General features: G+C 47.9%; 1 protein-coding gene across 2 annotated transcripts in view; it reads left to right on the top strand.

Annotated features, from left to right (window-relative positions):
• CRTAC1 (cartilage acidic protein 1) overlaps window positions 1-23,363 on the top strand; it is a 157,599-nt gene that overhangs the window by 72,115 nt on the left and 62,121 nt on the right. For both annotated transcript variants that reach the window (XM_049855699.1, XM_049855700.1), the window contains exon 3: window positions 16,500-16,696. In XM_049855699.1, the coding sequence (XP_049711656.1) occupies window positions 16,500-16,696 (197 nt within the window). The remainder of the gene's footprint in view (window positions 1-16,499; window positions 16,697-23,363) is intronic.

The raw sequence follows: 23,363 nt of genomic DNA, 5'->3' as shown, positions 1-23,363 counted from the left end.
TTGAGAGGAAGAGCTTAGCAGGTATTAAAAGGTGGGCCCTAAGTGCAATCACCTATATCTTTAGAAGAAAGAAGCAGAGGGGGTTTTGAGAGAAAAGGATACAGAGTGACCACAAAGGCCGAGGTTGGGGAGATGCAGCCACATGCCAAGGAATGCCTGCAGCCACCAGAAGCTGGAAGAGGCAAGGAACAGATCCCCCCGTGAGCCTCAGGAGGAAGCACAGCCCTGCTGACACCTTGATTTCAGACTTCTGATCTCTAGAATCATAAGGGAATAAATTTCTGTTGTTTTAAGCTACCCAGTTGGTGGTAATTTGTTACACAACCCTAGGGGGCTAACACAGGGGTCGTTGCACCAACATGGCACCAGCCCACGAGCTGTAGAAGGCAAAGGGCACGTGCTAGAATCCTTGGAATAACACATCAGAGGTGCTTGCCTCGTTCTAGGACAATGCCACCAGGCTTTACCAGGAACCTGTTTGCTCTTTCAAGACCCTTTGAAGGGCAGGTCCTCCTGACCACTGTAGATTCCTGCTCAGACTTTCGCTTTCTTCCTAAACCTCGTCTCCAGCAAGCACCACATCACATCAGTTACTCGTAATATCCAGATTGTCATTTCTGACAAAAGGTCTGCATTTATCGTTGAGTCTAATGATCGTGTGGACAGGAGCCTTATTTGTGCTGTCACCATCACACTCTGTCACCATCTACATCCAGGCCGGGGGGACGCTCAAGATGAGCAGTAATGCCTCCTAGACTCTGCTTGTGCTACATCTCCTCTTTCCTCACTTCACTTTAATAATTAGCATCTCCCAGGGAAGCGGAGCTGAGCCAAGTTAGGTCTGTGCTGCCACAAAGCAGCCACGGGGTTTGTGTGGCCCGGGCTCCATCATGGCACTGCCATGTCCCTCAACTGCAGAGACATTCCTCCCAGAGTGACTCCACAGCAGCCGAGCTGTAGAGACTCCTGCTAAGAGCCATCTGGCATTGATTTTTCAGCTCTACTCCTGAGAATTTGCTACAGCCAGGAAGTAAAAGAAGCAGGAACTCTTTTTTTTGGCTACCACACCTGCTGACGGTATCACATGTCAGTTCTACACCCACCGGTATAATTCGGAGAGGGCTTTGCCAAAAGGAATCCCTGGTCTAGTTAAAATAATACATTAGTTCAGAAATAGGAGGAAAACAAGGCATTATGGTTGGGTAGGGAATCTCTGGGTGATGCAAACGATTAATGCACTTGGCTGCTAACTGAAAGGCTGGAGGTTCAAGTCCACCCAGAAGTGCCTAAAAGAAAGGCCCGGTGATTTACTTCCAAAAGATCAGCCATTGAAAACCATGTGGAGCACAGTTCTTTTCTGACACACATGCAATTGCCATGAGTCAGGATCTACTGAATGGCAGCTGGTTTTTTGTTTGTTTGTTGGTTTATGATTGGGTAAAAAGAAACTAGAAGTTAGAGTTAGAGGACCTAAATTCAAGGCCCAGCCCTGCCCTTCCCAGCCGTGTGACTTGGGCACATTACTAACCTCTGGCCTACATTTCTCATTTAAGTTAGGGGGAGAAGGATAAGTAATTACCCTTCACTGGATCGCTGAGAGGATCAAATTGTAAATGTGGGTACGCCATAAAGCGCTATGCAAATCTAGACACTGACAGTGAGGACAAGAGGACAGAAGTGAATGTTTGGTTCCCTTTTGGTTCTATATTTTGAGTCCCAAGATCTAGGACGGGTTAGCCCACTAAAAGGATCGTTGTCGAGGTCCAGCTGGCCTCTGGCCGATTATTAAGTCTCCAAATCAACAGAGACCTCCAGCTGCACTCCTGTCAAACGTTGCCCCATCTCAGCTTGTCGTACATTGAATTTCAAAAGATGCTGGATGCTTTCCCCTTACCTCTAAAAGAATGTTATGGTTCACGCATCAAAAGGAAAAGAGGAAAGCTCACGTCATCCCTAAGGATTGAGCGCTTGCAGATGCCCACACTTCATCTGACCCCACTTCTGACCTGTGTTTTGGGAATGGACTTGGGCAGAGCTGCCAAGGTATGGACCCTACTGGCCCTGGGAAGATGCAGTGGGCGCCAGGAGGGCGGGGAAGAGTTTATAGGAAAAGGCTAATGAAATCAATCGCTGGTTTCCTGTCTGCTCTGAGCAGGGAGCCAGAGTAGTTGAGCCATGGGCAGGGCTCTGCCCAACAGCTGGAAAGAATAAGTGTTTCCTTGGAGTGGGAATCTACTCCACTCAGAGGAAACAAGAGGACAGAGTGTTCTTCGCCACCTTTAGGGAACATGTGTATTCAAGAATGGGGAAGGGAGATTTGAACGTGTTATGAATTAGCCAATAAGATCCTTCTAGGCATGTATACCACGGCTGGGTCTGTACGCGCTCGACTGTAGCAATGTTGTTATAAACCCCTAAATGGCAGAGACAAGATTCATCCACATCCTTTCAAACTGGACTCAGAACACAGCATGTCAACTGGTACCTAATGGATCTTGATAAGACCGGAAGGAATAGGGGTGGGCCTCACATCTTGGTGAACATAAAAACCATCAGGGAGTTTGTTTAAAATGCTGATCCCTCAGTCTCACGTCTAGAGATTCTGATCCCAGAGTTCTGGGTGGGGCTCAGGAACGTACGTTTTTAACAAGCTTCTCAGGTGTTTCCAATGTAGGTGGTCTACAGGCCCCTCTGAGATATGCTTAATACAGACCAGGCGTCTCAAGCTTTAATGCACACATGCATCACCAGGGTATCTTGTTAAAAGGCAGATTCTAATTCATAAATCTGGGGTAAGCCCCGAGATTTTGCATTTTTTAACACGCTCCATCCCATACTTTGAGTATCAAGACTCTGCTTGCTATGCTTTTCCTGCAGTCAAACAAACCACCTTCAGTGGGCCTTTGATCTAGATGGATGGTTCAAACCCTAAAATGTCAGCTTTACCCAATATCTTAAATTATAGTCATGCACCTTTTACTTATTAATAGCTGCAACAATGGACTCAAACATACCAGCGATCATGAAGACGGCACAAGACCGGGCAACGTTTTGTTCTGTTACATGTGAGTTCTCCATGAGTTGGAGCTGACAAGATGGCAACTAACAACCACCATCACCACCTTTTATTTGTAATTTAAAATAACTTTTTATTTTAATTGTCAGTCAAGCGGTTAATTTTTTGTACAGCAAGCACTTTAAAGAAATAAACGTCTAGGTATAATTTGGTGCTTTCTCACTAATCCTGAACATACATTTTCTGTCCCTAAAGTTTAATACACATTTTCTGTGATTGCCAGAGTCTGATTACCATTAAAGGATGGCTAAGGGAATCCAAGCCAGCTTGGCAACCAAGACCCCTCTGAGTGCCTTCATAGTTGACAGCTTTATATTTTTTTTAGAGCAAGAGTCTTTTCTAGGACTATTTCCTTCAAATCAAAATGAAGAATTTAATTCATCAGTTAACACTCCATAGCAACTAGAAGGCTTTTTGCTGCTTCTTCCAGCCATTGTTTTTCAAGACACATCCTCCTTAGCTGCAGCGCAAGAGGGAAAAGCAGAAAGAACTTGATTTTCCCACTGGGTGGGGTAGGTAGGGTGAGCAGAGGGTCAAGACCAGCAATCAGAATAGCATGTCCACAGGATATGGGGACAATATGTGGAGATCCAGGCAAAGGGAGTCAGTGTCCAACACAGTGTGGCATGTGTGTCCTGCGAGGCACAGGGACTCCAACAGCAACTTGTATTAGACATTCCAAGCTAATCATCATGGAGCGTGGCCATCCACCCAGCTAGAGGCCTGGGCTGGGACTCCAGTTGGACAGAGCCCAAGGCTAGAAGGCCTTTCTCATGTGAAGATGGCCATCTCCTCTCCCCATCAGCTGTGACCAACAAGAGGCCACCTGGCCCTTGTTTTCACATGACAGCCCTGCCTTTGACAGCTAAGACTTCTGAAGCTGCTCTCTGCCCCTCACCAGGGCCCGTGACCTGTGTCTAGTGACCTGTGTCTCCTTGCTTGTCCAGCCCAGACATCAGCCCAGCTGTTTCCCAGTGGCCTTCAGTGTCCAGTACCCCAGTGGACTTACTCACTGCTGGAGAAAACCACAGCCACCTGCTGACCAGGCCCTCAACAGATTCCTGTCATCTCGCTTTACCAGGGCATTCCTGCAGCTCAATGGTCTTGTCATTCAGCTCCTGTCGATTTGGGTAGAAGAGCTAGGGCTCCCCAGGGGGAACCAGTCAGCTGCCTCTGCTGCAGACAACAGCCATATACAGTGTGTGTGTGTGTGTGTGTGTGTGTGTGTGCGTGCACACGTGTGTGTATGTGTACACATGAATGTGCAAAGCCAACAGCTGTGTCATGGTTTGCAAGGTCTCGCTTGACCTTGAGGTAGAGCAAATATTATTAGCCCCACTTTATAGATGAGGAAACTGAATTCTAGTGAATATAAGCAGCTGCTTTTATCAAACATTGTGGGAGAGCATAGAAGAATAAAATATAGTCCTGCACTCTGTGGAGCTCACAGTCGACTGTGCTCAAGGCTACACAGGTAATAATAATAATAATTCATTCTTTCAAAAATGTTTACCGAGTTCTCATTATGTGTCAGGCACTGAGGGTATAACGGGGAAGAAGACAGACAGACTAACTGGTGTTTATTGAGCGTTTTGCTCTGGGCCAAGCACTGCATTAGGTCTTTTACAGGTATTAGCTTAAGCCCCAGCACAACTCTATGGCATAGGAGCAGATGTCAGCACCCTCACTTAACACATGAGAAAACTGAGGCTTGGAAGGGGTGGACGACCTGTCCAAGGGCCCCCACACAGCTAGAGCATTGTAGGGCAGTAATCTGCCCTCAAGTGGTCTGACTTCTGGGCCAAGCACCTTACCACTGAGCAATACTGCCTCTGGCCCTTGATGTTCTGACTCCAAGTCCAGTGTGTTTTCTGCAGCCCCATGTTGCCCCCACAGAACCCACTCAGTCCGCAGAGCAGACACTCCCCAGGCCTGAGGGCAGGCAGTTCCGTTCCCAGATCCTATGACCCAGAAGGCCTGCCCCAGTTTCTGCGGGGCCGGCCTCACCCACCCCCACCCTGAGCATGGTGCCCTGGGGCTGCCCTGCCTGGGCCTGGAGCTCGACCTCGGGCAGTGCCTCTTGTCCAGGTTGGCTCCCTGGGCCCTGCTTCACTTACCTGCTCAGATTTCTCTGCTCCTGGAGTGGAGCTTGTTTTCTCTACATGGACTGACCCCAGTCCCACCACTGCCCTCAGCTGCTCACCATCCCCCCAGGCATCCTGACCTCACCCTCAGAGGTCGCTGACCCTGCACCCCATTTACCATGGTAACCGTGGTGTAAGCCTCTCAATTGCTATTCCAACTTCTTTTTCCTTCCTTAGGCCATGACTTCCACACCCAGCAGAGAACTTTACCTCTTACTTACCTATGCAAAGATCAAGGTCTCTGGGCAACATCTTCCTAGTCGCTGCTTTCCACCTTGTCCTTTCTTCTGACCCATTCTAGCACCCTTTCCTCTTCTCTTACTGCAGCCCTAACCCATCTGCCAGTACCTTAGTCGTTGTTCCCCACCTCTTCCTACACATCTCGCCCAGGTATGCTTAGAACCCACTGGCTTTCTTTGGTCTTTTCATTTTGCCCAAAAACATGCACAGGCCTCAGAAATTGGGAAAACCCTCACCTCACCCGTGTCCCCTGGCCAATATCCTGGCATTTCTGCGACCTTTTTGCCCTTGATATGCTGCTACCCCCATCTACTCCCATGTGCCTCCAACCACCTCGCCTCTCTCTAAGGAAATAACTTCCTCGAAGGTGATCTGTGGCTTCCCACTTGCCAGTTGCTTTTTCCAGTCCTTGGTCTTTTGTTTGAACATTTGTTTGCTTGTGTAATTGAGGTGAAATTCACAGAACATAATATTAACCGTTTTAACTACATCAGCCTGAGACCAGAAGGGCTAGATAGTACCCAACTACAACCAATGACTGCCCTGACAGGGGAACACGACAGAGAATCCCTGATGGAGCAGGAGAGCAGTGGGATGCAGACCTCAGATTCTCGTAAAAAGACCAGACTTAATGGTCTGACTGAGACTGGAAGGACCCCAGAGGTCGTGGTCCCCAGACCTTCTGTTAGCCCAAGACAGAAACCATTCCCAAAGCCAACTCTTTAGACAGGGATTGGACTCTCACACCATTTCTTTTGTTACCACCCAACCAATACATCTCCTTTTGAAATCCTACCTGTCTTTCAAATTATAGATCAAATGCACCTTCTTTGTGAAGACTTCACCCCAGCAGAAGTGATCTGTCCCTCGCCTGGAAGCTTGGGACTCAGGGCCATGCCTTACTTGTCATACTAGACTGGAGGTTTTCTGAGCAGAGGAATTATGTAATATGCCGTGTATCCATTCATTACAGTACCTAGTGGTATTCCTGGCCTACTAGTAAGATCCAGAAGGGTAGAATGAACTAATTAGATGAATAATTGACTTAAGTTTTTTACTCTTAAAGAGAGTGAGGCACCCATTTGGCTACTTGCCCCACCATACCACCCCTGATTTGGTCCACCTCCTCAACCTAAAGAGTGACAGGAAAAATAAATAAAAACACCAAGCTTGTTAGGAGCTTCTAGTTACTTATGGCACGAAGGAAAGAAAGTTTGAGCTGAGATTAAAAATATTTTGTGACCCATCAGTTAAGTGATTTGGCTGAATCCACAGCAAGTTGGTCACAGACTGGGGTTGGAGCTCACCTTTTGTACCCCACACCCCACACTGGTCTTATTGCTGCAACTCTCAGTGCCCGCAGCCTCCCTGCAGCCCAGCTCTGCTCTGGAACACAGGCCTTAGGAGCCAAGAACCAGACTCATTTCCAGAACATAATAAGTCAAATAGTTGTTCCACTTTCTGTGTTTACCTTTCTGTGAGGACAGTGGGGGACCTTGAGTTGTGTCTGGAGGACACAGGGACTCTGATGCCAGAGAAGCACTGTTTTCCATCAGTAGGCCCTGGCAAGTCTGTCTTCAGAATGCCCAGACCCAGATGAGTCACTGTCTATCCAAGGGCTCATCCTTCATCCTTCCTGGCACTTCTCTTCCTGAAAATACGTGGCTCCTGAAATGCTGCTCTCGTTCAGCATGGTACTAGTTAAAGGTGTCAGTCATTGGCTTCCAGCTCCTGGTTCCAGAGATGGACGTGTGACCCAACTAGGCCAGTCAGAGCCTTTCCCTGGGGTTTTTCACATTCGAATGAGGAAAAAGAGCATCTTCTGCTCCAGTGCTGAAGCTGAGATGCAAGGCTAAGAGTGCCTCCATGGTTCAAGTCTTGTGAAGGATGGCGTGAGATAGTGAGGCTAGCAGACAGAGAAAAGAGGAAGAGGGGAGGGGAAACAAAGTCCTGGCAACTTCCTGGTTTATAGCCCTGAGTCCACCCACCTCTACGGCCCAGCTGTGCCCTTGCTGTTCCTGCCAAGTTTGGACAGATGAGTCACTAAAACTCCTTCCACTAGTTCAGGTTGAGTGTTTGTCACTTTCAGTCGAAGAACCCTGATTAGCACAGCCTCCATCTGTCATCTGAATCCGTTCTCTTGACAGTTTATAGAATTTCTTCCTCCCTGCCTTCTTCTTTTCCTGGGAGACATTGAGAAATGGAGTCATGATCTTCATCGTCATCATCATCATCTTCATCATTACCATCAACAATGTCATCATCAACGTCATCATCTTTGTCATCATCAACAGCAACATCCACATCAACAACCATGGCTGAACACCTGCTCTTTCCTGGCATTGTCCAATGTATGGTGAGGAATAGAGCTGCATATGATAGTCTCTGCCTTCTGGGTGCTTCCATGCTCACCAAAATATAAGTGATTCCAAGGGCACAGAGCATGTGCTGAGCACACCTTTTTTAGCACAAGGCATAAATCAGTCAGTGTGCATGGAGTGTGTACAGAACACAGATGCTATCACTGCAGATTATTCTGACCTTTTGGTACCAAACATCCCTTTCTTGAAAAACATCCACCCCTTAGGACAAAAGGTTCTTTTCCTTCATCTTAAAGTTACTTTCTCTAACAGAACACTCTTAGTCTGTGGCTTTTCTTCACCATGGTCAGCTCCTAATTCAGGATGAAATCTGTTTTGCTTTTTTTTTTTTTTCTGGGATGCCCTTTCTAACCTTATCCAGTTTAATCCCCCTTAAGGTCCTCTTCCCAGATTTCTTGCCAGGCCCAGAACCTTCCCATTACCAAAGTCTCCATTCCTTTAAACTCATTCCTGGCCTCTGGATACACCCTGTGGATCTCCTGTTTGAATACCTTTCCATGTGTTTTCTGGTCCTGTTTAACTGCAATGGCTTTCAAAGAATTAAATATGTAAGAAGGAAGAAGAACATTATGCACATTTCTAAAGAAATAATCTATGCTCTGTGTCATGCATTCAAAATGGGAAGCATTTAGATATGGCTAGAAAGGAAAGAAGAATGAGGAATAGAAAACAGGGGGTTCTGGAATCTCTGTATTCATTCTTGCCCTTCCGCCCTCAGACTTCACACCAGATCCTCAAATATTCTGAGATCCAAGTCCTAACCCAACTAGATCCAGGCCTCCCTTGAGGAGACCCACTACTGTGAATTCAAATGGCTATGTGTGGTGCAGTGAATTACTTAATATGGCCCTTCTAGCTGTAGTCTTTGTGACTCCCACACAGTGATTGGGTGGGACTCTGCAAAAAAGGTGTATGGCACCCTGTGGGGGTTGGACCATGCAAATAAGGCATACGGAACCCTAAGGAGGGGATTGGTCAGTTTTGCCATCCACTAGGCTTAAAATGAGCCACCCCAGAGGCAGACAGGAGGGACCTCATTATCACCAAGAAAGAAGAGCTAGGACTGGAGTGCATTCTTTGGACCTGGAATTCCTGCTTTGAGAACCTTCTAGACCCCGGAGACAGAACTGTAACACCGGCGATGGTGAGAGACAGCAAGAAGTAGCGGCAGAGACAGCAGAGGCAGCAGAACCAAGAGACCAGCAGGAGATGGCGTGGTGGGCTTTCTGGCCCACGGACGGAAGAGCAGTGCACCTTCAGGCAGGAGGCTCTCTGGCATTGTTGGGTGCCTCTGGGCACTTATTGGTGGAGCTAAAGAGCTTTTTAACACTTGCCTGAGCAGGGCAATGGCTGATCCACCCCAAGAGGCCTGAAGAGCTGAGGGCCAAGTGGTCAAGGGCCAAGGAAAGTCCTGCCTATAGGCACGGCTGAGAAGAGTCTGTCCTGATCGAAGACCTGTATCCTGAGTCATTCCTGATCCTGAATTGTAGCCTGTTACTTCCCTAATAAACCCCGTAATTGTTAGTATTGTCTGTGAGTTCTGTGTGGCTATTGCAATGAATTATCCAACTCAACAGAGAAGTAGAGAGTGCTGTTGGAGGAACAGCCGATGTCAGAATTGGTAAAAAGGTTGGAAAGAGGAGGTATGCCTGACCTCTGCGTCATAGGAATCAGCCTTGGGCTGATGCTGAAGGTGACTCTTCCCCTTGTGAAGTTAGAGGAGGTTAGATGCCTCTGCCATGCTATTTTTTACACCATCCTAGAGGATTCCGCTGATTTATGAATAATCCTTTCTCCTAGTTTCCAGGGGTAAATTCCTCTTCCCCTGAGGTCTGAGATGATACATCATCCTTATCTACTCCCTTTTCCAAAAAGTGAGTGGCTTAAAAATATATTATTTCCCACAATTCTGTGGGTCAGAAGTTTGGGCAGGGCTCAGCTAGGTGGTTCGTTCTTCTGCTCCACGTAACATCAGCTGGTATCATTCACTTAGCTACAATAACCTGTTAGCTGGGCTGGGATGGAAAGTCCAAGAAGGTGTGATAAGGGGCCTGGGTTTCATTCCTGCACATTGGGAAACCACCAAAGGGTTTTTGGCAGGACAGTGCCATGATCTGATTTATGTGTTAGAAAGATGACTCTGGCTACAGTGTGGGGAGTGAGATTGGAGGGAGCAAGTAGGGAAACAGAGGAAGGAGGATCTCTAGCGACAGTGGTAGTCAAGGGAGAAAGAAGAGAAAGGGTTTGAAATATTTTAAGAGGTAGAAATGACAGGATTGGCTGATAAATTAAATGTGAAGAGAAGGGGGAGGAGGAACCAAGGCTGATGCCAGGGTGCTGGCTTCGGTACAGGGGTGCCCGATGGGGAGGGATCAAGCAACCAGTAGTTCCATTTTGGACATATTCCACCTGAGATGACTGTGGGACATGGAAGAGATGTCAGGTAGGCAGTCAGATACACCAGTCTAAGTTCGGCTGGAAATTTGGGTTGGAGAAATAAATTTGGGGTCGTCAGTCATGGATATTATCCCCTAGAAAAAGAGGAAAGAGAAGAGGACCCAGAACCAGGCGAGGGGACTCCAACATTAAGAGGGCTAGGGGAGGAGGGAGAACTTGCAAAGGGGACAAGGAAGGGAAGCCTGAGAGGTAGAGGGAAAACCAGAGGTGGGTGGCTTCTTATGAACCAAGAGGGGAGAGTGTTTTCTCCTAGTTTCCGGGAATAAATTCCTCTTCCCTCAAGGTCTGAGATGATACATCAACCTTGTCTACTTCCTTTTCCAAAAAGTTAGCAGCTTAAAAAAAAAAAAAAAAGTGATTATTTTTCACAATTCTGTGGGTCAGAAATTTGCGCAGAGTTCAGCTAGGTGGTTAACGTGACATCAGCTGGTGACTGGGCTACAGTCAGCTTTTGGCTGGTCTGGGCTGGAAAGGCCAAGAAAATGTGATAAGGGGGCCTGGGTTTCATTCCAGCACAACGGGAGGCCATCAAAGAGGAAAGCAGTGGGGCCAGGAAATGGTAACAGACAACTGTCCCAAATACAGCTGAGAGGCTGGGGGAGCTGAAGCCAGAAAGGTGTCCCTAGATGTGGCCACATGAACATCACTGGTGATAGGGACAAGAACAGCTTTGGTAGAATTGGGGGGCGGAAAGTAGATTGGGTGGGGTAGATGGGTGTGGAGAAAGTGGAGAAGCTTGTGGAGACAACTCTACTGAGAAGTTTGATTATAAAGGGGAAAAAAGAGAGATACCCACAGAGGATGAGAGGTCAAGGGTGGGATTTTAGGGGGTAAGAAATACTAGAACGTGTTTGGAAACTATCAAAAATGATCCGTGGAGAGTGAGAAATTGCTCCTCAGTGTTTTGAGTTTTAAAATAATGATGTGAACTTAAAGTTGTGTAACTCTTCACGGTTTACCAAGTGTTATCACATACACTGTCTCACTTCATTCTCACAGCCACCCTGTGAGGTATGTAGCAGCCCAAGTTACCGATGAGGAAACCGAAGCTTAAAGGAATTACGCATCAAGCTCAAGGTCAGAGTTAGGAAGTGGTGGGTCAGGAGGCCCCCCCACCAGGTTGCTCTCAATCTAACCCCAAGGCCTCCTTTCTGTCCACAGCGGTCCTGTACCGGTGGACTGGTACCCGACCTGGCCAGCCCTGGGACATGTATCACCATGGTGTCTCTCAGGCACGTTTTACAATGTCCTCCAACACAATCACCTTTGTCCACTGGCCCATCCTTTGATACTATGAAGTCACAGCAGCTTTTCAGAGATATGGAACCCTGCCCCACATCCTGGCTCTGTCTAACTAAATTTCACAGAGTTCTTCTGCTCCTGAATTTCTAGAAGTGCCTAGCAATCTCTGGCAGGTGTCTGAGAGAGGGAAGTATAACCCCATGGACTGCACATCCAGCTCCCCAGGCCATCACTGTGCCTGGGATTGAACACAGATGCCACGGAGTGGCCGTGGGCAAGTCCCCTAGCCTCTCTGCCTGTTGGTCTCCATATCTGTAAAATGGGGATGTTAATAGGACCTAATTCCTAGGATGAAATGAGATAATGGGTGTAAAGTGCTTAGAGTAGTCCTTGGCACATGGTGAGTGCTCTATTAATGCTACCCAGGATTGTTTTTCTACCACCCGTCTGTCAGTTTGTTGTACTATGGTGGCTTGTGTGTTGCTGTGATGCTGGAGGCTATGCTACTGATATGTCAGATACCAGCAGGGTCACTCGTGGTGGACAGGTTTCAGTGGCGCCTACAGACTAACACAGACTAGGAAGAAAACCATGGCAATCTGCTTCCAAAAATTAGCCAGTGAAGACTTTATGGCTCACAACAGCATAATGTCTGATATAGTGCTGGAAGATGAGCCTCCTAAGTGGGAAAGCACTATGCAAGGCCACAACAATGGACTTGAACATCCAGTGATCATGAAGGTGGTGCAGAGCCAGGCCACATTTTGTTATGTTGGATGTAGGGTCACTATGAGTTGGAGCCAATTCATGGCAACTAATGACAGCAACATGATTATTTTTATTCATTTATTCATTCACTCACTAATTCTTGCATTAGATGTAAATGCAAGACAGTGGTTGAACACCAACTCTGTGCCAAGCATTGCTGTAGGCACAGCAAATATGAAGGTGCATCCACATGCTTCCTGGGCCCCAGAAGCATATTTGTTAATGAGGGAAGTGATGCTGGGACACAAACAATTCTGCTCTCAGCAGGAGGAAGAGAGATATAAAGCCCTGTGGGCTTTCAGAGAGAAGGTCACATCTGACTGGGGCAGTCAGTGCAGACTTTGTGGGTAGGCAGGAGGGTGGTTAGTGGGCCAAGATTGCAAGTGGGAAGAGCCTTCCCCAGGGGTGGGCGGCTGCAGCTGAGCAAAGTCACAGAAGCCAAAAAAGGCCAAGGCATAGTCAGGATGGTGAGGAATCAGATGGGAAGGGGGGATTAAGGCTGATTATCCTGGGGGAAAGTGTAAGAGTCTCCTGATGTCAGGCCTGCAAACCCTGTGTAGGACAGCATGGTGGAAGGAAGGGGTGGCAGCCCTGTGCACTGCCCACTGGCCCTCTATCCCTGACCTTGTGCCACAGGTCGTCAAGAGGTCTGATGGAGGAGCCGTCGGTCTGGCTTCATGTCTGTAGTACCTGAGGGGAGGGACAACAGGTTCAGGGTTCATCCCAGGCTGCCATATAGGTTTGGGGCAGCCCCTATGGCACTACTCACTCTATGACAGATGGCAGAATTTGACCCAGCCTAGGAAACTCACCCCCTATTCCCCTTAGGGGACCTTGGAGCCCGCACTCCCCCCCCCACCCCAGTTCATCAAGAAAGAGGCCATCCAGAGCCTCCTGATCCCCCAGGGCCACCACCCATGGGAACAGGGACATTGTGTACCCCACTCTACCGGTCCAGGGTGAACAAGAAGGTTCAGGGTGAAATGACTGGCCTTTAAGATGTAGGGAGGCCACAATCCCTCACCTCCCACTGGGAGCCAGCTCCAGGGAGTGTTACAGACGTTCCCGGGAGTTCCCAGGGGTGTGGGAGGGGTCCAATGCTGGACTTTATATGGTGGCTTCTCAGCTATGAGGGGGAGGAGATGCCTACTCTGTCCATCCCAGAAGGTCAGGGTTAGACTCATGGGCCCAGAGAGAGAGACCAAGAGGGGCTCTCACAGAGCTGCTCATCCAGTGGCTTTAAACTTTGTCTCTGGAAGAGCTTGTGCAAACATTTTTTGGAATGTGATGCGTCAAATCAAATATATCAATGTAGACATGCTGTGGTTGAAACTGAGAGGGGAGGGCCCAGAGGCCTCCCTCCACAACCACACCTGGTCCACACCTTTGCAACCCTCTGATTTAGTCCAACTCTCTCACTTTACTGAGGAGAAACAGCGCCTAGAGAAGGGAACTGGCCAGCCCATAGTCACAAAACTAATCTCTGATAGAACCAAGACCCGTAAGAAACAAATGAGATCAAAGATGAAAAAGTGCTTTGTCAACTGTGAAGTGCTGTGGACACGTAGGGTTATCATTATCTCTGCCGATTACATGAAGTTTCAGGCATTTCTCACAGTTGGTACTTTGGGGAAGGCTGCTAGAAACTAATACATAGGACTAAGAGGGTGCTGACATCCTAGGCTGCAGGGAAAGAATACCAGGTTTGGATCCTGGCAATGTGGTTAGAGACCCAGAGCACCACTTCTGAGCTGTGTGACCTTGGACAGCTTGCTTTGCTTCTCTGACCCTCAGTTTCCTTTTCTAGAAAAAACACCTTACCTACCTTCTCTCTGGAATTATGTGGGGCTCAAGTGAGACAATGTATAAGAAAGTGCTTTTAACATGGCACACACTCTACGAATATAGAATCCAAACCCCATATTATAGGGCTGTCGTGATGGTAGTAAACAGAAGACCCAGAGGATTTCAGGACTAGTATTGGGTACTCAGAGGTACTTCCTGTCCCTAAGGGCTAAAGCCAGCTGCTGACAGTGCTGAACCCAGGTCTTCTGTCTCTACTGCCTCAACGCATCTCCACAGGTCACGCCACACTCTCAACACACAGCCCTCAGACACTCTTTGTCAAGGGGTCTAAAGCATGACCTTCCATCACTGGGTGGCTAACTCAGTCTCAGTGATTGCCCATCTTCACTTTCACACACTGTGGGTGCCAGGAGGCACCCGGCCAGTTGCTCAGCATCCCCTAAACTTCACTGGCTCTGCATCTTGGTGACAGAAGAGAGGGCCAAGTTGGATCTGTTTCAGGAAAGCAAGAAGTGATTTCTCTCAAAGACCTTGGAGAGCTCTTTCCAACCTCCCCCAAGTGTTCTCAGCTGGGCACTCGAGAGGCCAGCAGCAGAACTTCACTTGGGATATTCGCACCCAGGTCAAGACAAGGGCTAGGGACTCAGTAAAGGGGGTTTAACTGGGTTCCTTGGAGAGCCTGGCAGGCTGGTGGACCCAGGATGGAGAGGAAGCCTTCAGACATTCAGGCTATGCTGTTGGGGGTGATCTGGGGTGCATGGCTTTCCTGTGGGGCCTTCAGGGTGGGAAAGGTGATGGGAAGAAATTGATAGTGGGACACCTAAGCCCCTATGACCCAGACATGACTTCTGAGGCATCATTCATTCAGTTATTCAACAAATATTTACTGAGAACCTAGTGTGTGCAGACACTGTTCTAGGCACTGGGGAACAGAATAGACAAAAGACTCTACCCTTGTGGAGCTGGCATTCTAGTGGAATCAGACAGACAATGAACACATAATAAGATAGAGGATTGAACCCTGGTGGTAAAAGCTGCAGAGAGACAGCGGGAATGATGGATGAGGTGTACAGGGTGGTGGTGGTGGTGGTATGTGCCATGGAGTCAGCTCCAACTCATGGTGACCCCATGTACAACAGAGCAAAACATTGCCTGGTCCTGCACCATCATCGCAATCGTTGGTATACTCAAGTCTGTTGTTGTGGCCGCTATGTGTAATATTTTGAGTACCCTCCAACCTAGAGGGCTCATCTTCCAGCACTATATCAGACAATATTCTGTTGTGATATATAGGGTTTTCATTGGCTAATTTTTAGAAGTGGATCACCAGGCCTTTTTTTCTAGTCTGACTTAGTCTGGAAGTTCTGCTGAAACCGGTCCACCAGAGATGGCATTTAAGTATCTGTGGCATAGCTTCCAGCATCATTGCAACGTGCAAGCCACCACAGTATGACAAACTAACAAACAGGTAGTAGGCAGGGTAGCGGCAGTTGCAAATTTTGGGAGTGTGGGCAGGGAAGTCTTCACTGAGAAGGAACAATTGAGCAGGGCCTGAAGGTCTGGCTGTCTGGACGAACAGCATCCTAAGCAAAGAGAACAGTAAACACAAAGTCCCTGAGACAAGAACAGGCTCCAGGGCTTCAATGAAGCAAGAAGGCCACTGTGGCTGGAAGGGGTGAGAAAAGGGGAGAGTGGTGGGCGATAAGGATTGGCGAGTGTTTTAATCTTTTCTTTTGAGCTTCTTAGAGGGAAGAGGCAAAAAAAATCCAGTAGGTCCACTTGATAACTTTAGCTATGTTCATATTTTCCCGCCTGAGTTCCTAATTTCATACCAACCCGTTAACTGCTGGAACTTTCTATCAGAAGAGGGTCCTTCCAAACCTCAGCAGCTAAGGCTTCTGCTCCTCCAGGGCTCCTTCATGCATGGTCTTTTGGGAGAGTGAAAAAGGCCTGAGTTCAAATCCCAGCACATGACAATTACTACTGTATGACCTTGGGAAGGAGACTGTAAGCCTGTTTTCTTGATAAACCTCATCTGTTACTTCAGCTGTAAAATGGGTTGATGATAATACTGTCTCCTACATGAGGGAATTTTTTGCTTTTTTTGGTGAAATCTGTGTAAGGGAGTTGTCTCAGGCTGCCACTCCTCTCCACCGTGCCACACCTTATATTGTATCCCATGTGGCCTGGTTGACTTTCACTCTGGGTGGCGTGGATCGGATTCAGGGACACCTATCACACACCCAGAGAGCCCCAAGGTGAGACAGGCAAGGGTCCTCTCAGACAGCTCTGGGGCTGAATTGCCCGTGGTATGTGTGGTAGGACTTGGAGCCCATTGCTCTGGTCGGCTGGCCTCCCCAACATACCCTCCCTCTCCTCCTCCAGGTACAATGGCCCCAACCTGGTTCTGAAGTACGACCGGACCCTGAAGCGGCTGGTGAACATCGCTGTAGATGAGCGCAGCTCACCCTACTATGCACTGCGGGACCGGCAGGGGAACGCCATCGGGGTCACTGCCTGCGACATCGATGGGGATGGCCGAGAGGAGATCTACTTCCTCAACACCAACAATGCCTTCTCGGGTAAGGACCCAGCCTCCGGCCCTCCTCTCGCACCTTTCGCCTTCCTCCTCCCACACCAACAACTGAGGGCAGGACCTTTGGGGACCTGGCCTTGCTCAGACCGTCCCCAGGCAGAGTCCCCTGCTGCCTCCAGGACCTCCTGGTCCCCAGCAGATGAGCCCTTTCTTCTCTCGTGCATGAAGCTTGTAGCTCTCATCTCCCAGACCCTGAGCCTGGAGGTGAAGGACGTGGACAGAGGAGACCATTCTCCCCTTAGACTGTGTCCTCTTAGCCCCCAGTCCTCCTAGTCCCACCCCTCCTCTCCATCTGCCTGCTCCTGCCCTGGTTCAAGCACTCGCCACCTCCCACCTGGGTCACTACCAGAGCCCACAGACCAGCCTCAGGATCACCCTCTATGCTGCTTCTAGGGAGGCCTTTCTAACGTGCACTGAAATCTTCCAGTGGCCCCCACACTTACAGGATTTCACCCAAGCTCCTGAGCTGAACTCATTAATTCATTCCCCAAAGTCTTGCTGAGCACCTAGTCTACACCAGACCCTGGGTGAGGTGCTGGGGATACATCTTTGAAGAAGACAGTCCTTGAGTTCATGGAGCCTTCCCTAGACCAGCGCTTCTCAAACTGACATGTGCCTAGCAGTCACCTGGGGGCCTTGGTAAATGCAGAGTCTGACTCAGTAGGTCTGGGTGGAGCCCCAGAGCCTGCATTTCTAACCAGCTCCCCGGCTATGATGATGATGCTGGTTTAGGGACCACACTTTGAGTAGTAAGACCCTACACCCTAAGGAAGGGGTGAGGGAAATGATGCTCAAAAGGCTACATTATAGCAACAATACTAGCCAATACTTAAGTGGCACCTACTATGTGCCAGGCCCTGATCTAAGCACTTGACATTAATTGCCTCATTCAAGTCTCACAACAGCTCTGTTAGGCATGTGCTGGTATATCTCCCTTATAAAAAAAAAAATTTTCTCCCTTATAGTTAAGGAAAAAAAAGAAAAACTGAGGCACAAAGAGGTTAAGTAGCTTGCCCAAGGCCACACAGCTTGAATGTCCCAGGATCCAAACCCAGGATCTGACTCCAGATCCCTCCTTTTAATCAAGACATTCTATGACCTTTTCAGCGTGGTGTCCCCCGGGCTCGTGGAGAGCCTGGCAGCAAAAGAGGACTCAGTGTTTCTCAATTTGGGGGGCTGTGTTCTTGGGGCTGCAGTTGGAGGTGTGTCCCTGCCCTGGCTCTTCCCATTCCCTCAGGCCTGACCACAACCCACTAGAATGAAGTCCGCTTCTGGGTGGGTGGAGGGGGGGTGCTGTGACATCTGTGGGGAGCTCCCAGGCCACAGCATCCACCTAGAGGATACAGGGTCTAATGTCCCTGTGGGGCCAGATTGGACGCGCTCTGGACTTCCCCAGATGGCAGCAGCCTCTTGGGTTGACCCTGGATGAGACCCTGTGGTTCAGACCTGTGCATTCATCATCCTGGGCTCTCTCATCTTCCTGGAGGCAGGTGGTTGCCTAGCCATGGGGACCACCCTCCCCTCCCCACCCCTGCTCCCATGCACTGGCTCTCCCCTGGACCCATAATGTTGTCCCTGCTGGTTGTCAAGATCAAGCCAGGACCCAGCCCCTGGACTGTCCCTGCCAGTTGCATGGATGGGAGGGGAAGAGGTTGGGGCCTGTGCCAGGGGCAGGAGGGGGCAGTGCCACCTGGCTAGCTGCCAGCCTTGTGCAGCCAAGAAACAATGAGCCACAGCCCCGAGTGATGTTTTATGGGTTTTCATCTCATCTTGCCACCAAGTGAGGCCTGAGAGATAGTAATTATCCCTACACAAATATCAGGGCATGATTACCCAGCTGGATTTACTGCCCTCTCCAACCAAGCCGAGATTGGACTAGGACACAATTAATTGATGGGCTGATCAATTCTTTAATGTGGGACAAGGTCAGGAAGGGAGCAGCATCAAGGGATGGCTGTGGAAGGGGTGAGCCCCAAGGAAGATGCTGGAGGGCAGGCAAGCAGCAATGAGGAAAACTGGAGCAGGAGGGTGTTCAAGGTAGGCTTGGCAGGCAAGGTGCCAGAGGAAAGGAACAGATTCCACCCCCCACCCAACTCACCAAGCACAGAGATGGGTGTCTCTGAAGCAGCAGCCCCTCTCACAATCTTTGAGTAGAATGTTCCATTGTGAATTCTAGAGCAGTGGTTCTCAGCCCAGGCTGTGCATTATAATCACCTGGGGAGCCTTGAGTAATCCCCATTCCCGGCCCAATTCAATTAGAATCTCTGGGGACAGGTCCCAGTCATCAGATTTGAAAGCTCCTCAGGGGATTCCCACATACAGTCAAGGTTGAGGGTCACCACCACAGAGTATGTTAGCTCTGTAGTCAACCCAACTACAGACCCATTCACTGGACAGATATTTATTGAGCACCTACTATATGCCAGTAGGCACTGAGTTTATCTCCATGAATTAAAGACAAAAATCTTGCCCTCATGAAGCTTATACTCAACATAACCTTGTATTTCTCTAGGCATCTGACTCCCTGTGGGCAAAGTTCCTGCACTGGTCATTTTTAACCCCGCTCTGGTCTCAGCCAGACCTTGAACATGCCAAGAGCTCACTTAGAACTTGCTAAATCAACCCCAGGAAGAAGAGCCATCAGGCCTTCTTGCCAGTAGAGAGAAGACATGGGAAGCAGGCAAAATGGAGCCCCAGGCAGGGGCTTTGGCTTCCTGGATGGAGGGCACAGTGTTTGTCTGGGAGAGGCTGGGGTGAGAACAACACGCCTGGCAGCCTTGGCCCCAGGCCTGCAGCTCCCTGTGACCTTCAATGGGTTTGAGGAATGTCTGTAGGTCTGAGTTAATTTTTCGGTCGAGTGATCCAATTGATTCATCAACGGTGGACGGATGTGAAGCCAAGACAGTTGTGCCGTGTCAGCACTTCCCATGGGCCAGCTGGCACAGCCGTTGCCACCCTGCCCACCTTGGGGAACCTAAGAGTCTCTCTAGGAGTGGCCAGCCAGCTCAGGCCTGCCCATGGCATTTGGCTGGGCCTCATTTAGCTTGTGCTGAGGTGTTGGAAGGATCTATGGAAAGGCAGCCCTCTCCTCTCCCCCAGCCAGCCTTTGGGATGTAAGCATTGGCATCCCGGGAAGGGGGCTGAGACCCTGCATCCAGAGAAAGATTAACCAATTATCAAGGTACACACAGGCTTAATTGTACTTACTTAATCTGTAGTGCACAATTTCACCTGGTTTTTACCACGTCAAAGATGTGGTGAAACCTATCTGAAGTTATGCACTAAAGATTAGTAAGTAAGCACAATTAAGCCGGTGCATACCTTGCTTACTATAAACTGGTACATACTATGCTTACTGGCTAATCTGCTCCTGCCTGCAGCCTGACAGCTTCCCGTGGGAGTCAGCTTCTATAATCCTGGGGTGCCTTGGGCAAGATTCTTGGCCTTTCTCAATCTCAACTCCCTCGTCGGTAGAACAGTAACAACCACATCAGCTTCATGAACTCAACCCTCCAGTTGCTCCTTAGAGGATGTTCCAAGTTTTCCGTCGCCTGTAGCACCCTTCCTGATGTGAGCCAGGCTGCCTTTCTGACCTCGTTTCTTTCACTCTTTCTCTTGCTTACTATATTCCCACCAGAGGCCTTCATATTTGCCGTTCCCTCTGCCTGAAATGCTTTTCCCACCAATGCTCTCAGGGCTCATTCCTTCCCTTTATTCAGGCTCCTCTTCAGATGAGATCTTCCCTGAAGACCTTACCTAAAATTGCACCCCATCACTCCCTATGGCCTTAACTTGCTTCATTTTTCTTCATAGTACTTGCCACTGTTGGCCAGTATATGTTCATTTATTTGCTCTTCATCTCTTTTACTAGAATCTAAGCTCCATGAAGGTAAAACTTTGTCTTGTCCACAGTTGTATGTCCAGGACCCACAGCATTGCTTGTCACCTCGGAAGCATTTAATAAATACATTTCAGAATAAACAACTGAGATCATGGATAAATACGTATTATGATACCTAGAACATAATAAGCACTATAGCTGTTGTCATTCTATGGCTAGGAAGAAAGACAGAGCCTTTAGGGTCCTGGGTAGAAGGAACCCAGGCCTCCTCCCAGGCCGTGGGAAAGAGAGACACTAGAAGCAGAAGATAAACAGTAGCGTGAACAAGACAGCAGCACCCAGTTGGGGTCACCAATCAGGCATGGGCCAGGTATTAAGAACTGTTATTGTTGTTAGTAGCCATTGAGTTGGCTCCAACTAGCGACGACCGTATGTATAACAGAACAAAACATTGCACAGCCCCAAGCCATCTTTATCATCACTAGCATGTTTGAGTCCATTGTTGTGGCCGTTGCGTAGCGCCTTCCAAACTAAGGGGCTCATCTTCTACCACTATGTCGGACAGTATTTTGTTGTGATCCATAAGGTTTTTGTTGGCTAATTTTTGAAAGTAGATTGCGAGGCCTTACTTCCTAGCCTATGTTAGTCTGGAAGCTCCACTGACACCTGTCCACCATGGGCGACCCTGCTGGTATTTGAAATACCAGTGCCATAGCTTCCAGCATCACAGCAACACGCAAGTCACCTCGGTACAGCAAACTGATAGACAGGTGGTGGATTAAGGATTGAAAAGTAGGTAAGAAAGAGGGAAAGGAGGAAGATTTACCACAATTCTAAGAAGGCCTGGACCAGAAACCAGCTTATAGCTTAAATGGCCTGGAAAAATACAAGACAGTGTATTTCATGCCACTCAGGGAAAACCAGGTGGGAGAATATGAAGGGCCAAGGGGAGCAAGAGGCAGGTCCTGGCACCTCCCCCCACATCCAGGAACCCAGGACCTTCTGCAGCTTCTGGGCAGAGCCTATCACCCCAAGGGTCCTCCACTGGGCCACTCCTCCTGCTTCCTAGCATGACTCTGAGCTCTCCTGTCCATGGGACCTGGCCTGAGGTACCTACCAGGAGCATGGGTACTGTGAGCCCCACCATCGACCTTGTTTTTATTTCATTTAACTCAACCAAATGATCACTGAAGATCAGTTATGTGCTGGCGCTATTCAAAGAACACTTATGCCTCCCTCCTTCTCTACAAACAGTAGCATACTCTACTCACGATTCTGCTCCTTGCTTTTTTCATTTAACAATAAATTTTGAATATTATTTCACGGTAGAATATAGAGAGCTTTGTCATTCTTTTTATGGCTGTATGATACTCCATTGTATAGATTCACCATTAATTTAATTGGTTCCCTGTTGGTGAACATTTAGATTGCTTACAATCATTTGATATTATAAACAGTGCCACAAAATTAATAACCTTGTACCACTGGGTTTATCTGTAAGATAAGTTCATAGAAGTGAAATTGCTGCATCGAAGGAATATATATGGGTGGAAAAGTAAAATGGTGCAGCCACTATAGAAAAGTTTGGCAGTTCCTCAAAAAGTTAAATGTAGAACTACCGTATGAACCAGCAATTCTGCTCCTAGGGATATACCCAAAAGAATTGAAAGCAGGAACTCAAACAAATACCTGTACATCAATGTTCCTTGCAGCATTATTCACAATTGCCAGAGGTGGAAATAACCCAAGTGTCCATCAACATATGAATGGATAAACAAAACAAGGTATATACATATGATGGAATATTATTCAGCCATAAAGAGAAATGAAATTCTGGTACATGCTACAACATGGGTGAACCTTGAAAAACTGTGCTGCATGAAATAAGTCAGCCATAAAAGGACAAATATTGTATGATCTCATACAATATTTATATGAAATATCCATAGAGACCAAAGTTTATTAGTGGTTACCAAGGGCGGGTAGGAGGAGGAGGTGGGGAGGGTATCACTTAAAGGGTACAGAGATTTTAAGGGTGATTTAAAAAAATGGAAATGGATAGTGGTGATGGTTTTACAACATGATGAATGTGATTAATGTCACTGAATTATACACATAAAAATGGTTGAAATGTTTTGTTACATATTTCACCACCATAAAAAGTTTTTAAAAAGCATTGGAAAACTAGAAAAAAAAAAAAACGTGTGGTTTTGATACCAAACCAAAACCAAATCCATTGCTGTCAAGTCAATTCCAACTCATAGAAACCCTATAAAACAGAGTAGAACGGCCCCATAGAGCTTCCAAGGAGCACCTGGTGGATTCAAACTGCTGACATTTTGGTTAGCAGCCGTAGCACTTAACCACTACGCCACCAGGCTTTCCATGGTTTTGATAAGCATTGCCAACTTGCCTTCATAGGGACGGTACTCATTACTCTCGGTCAGCATATACGTGAGGTTGCCTTTCCCAACACTCCGATCAACACAATGAATCCTCGATTGTTTTTTAAATATTTGCCAATCGGATAGGTAAAAAAAAAAAAAATTGACTTGTAAGTATAGTTTTCATTTTCATTTGTTTTTAATGAGCAAGCCTGAGCATATTTTTATGTATTTGAGCCTCTTGTCTGTTCATAGCCTTTGCCCATTTTTTCCATTGATTACTGTTTTTTTTTATTGATTTGTAGCACCTCTTTATAAATTTGGGAAATTAGCCCTTTGTAATACAAGTCGCAAGTAGTTTTTCCCTTGTTTGTCATTTTTCTTTTGTCTTTGCTCATAGTGGCAATTGCAATGCAGAAAATTTTTAT

Source organism: Elephas maximus, chromosome 16 (assembly GCF_024166365.1).
Source record: "Elephas maximus indicus isolate mEleMax1 chromosome 16, mEleMax1 primary haplotype, whole genome shotgun sequence".
Classification (NCBI taxonomy): Eukaryota; Metazoa; Chordata; class Mammalia; order Proboscidea; family Elephantidae; genus Elephas; species Elephas maximus.
The sequence above is the reverse complement of the archived record's forward strand: the minus strand, read 5'-3'. Positions and strand labels throughout refer to the sequence as shown.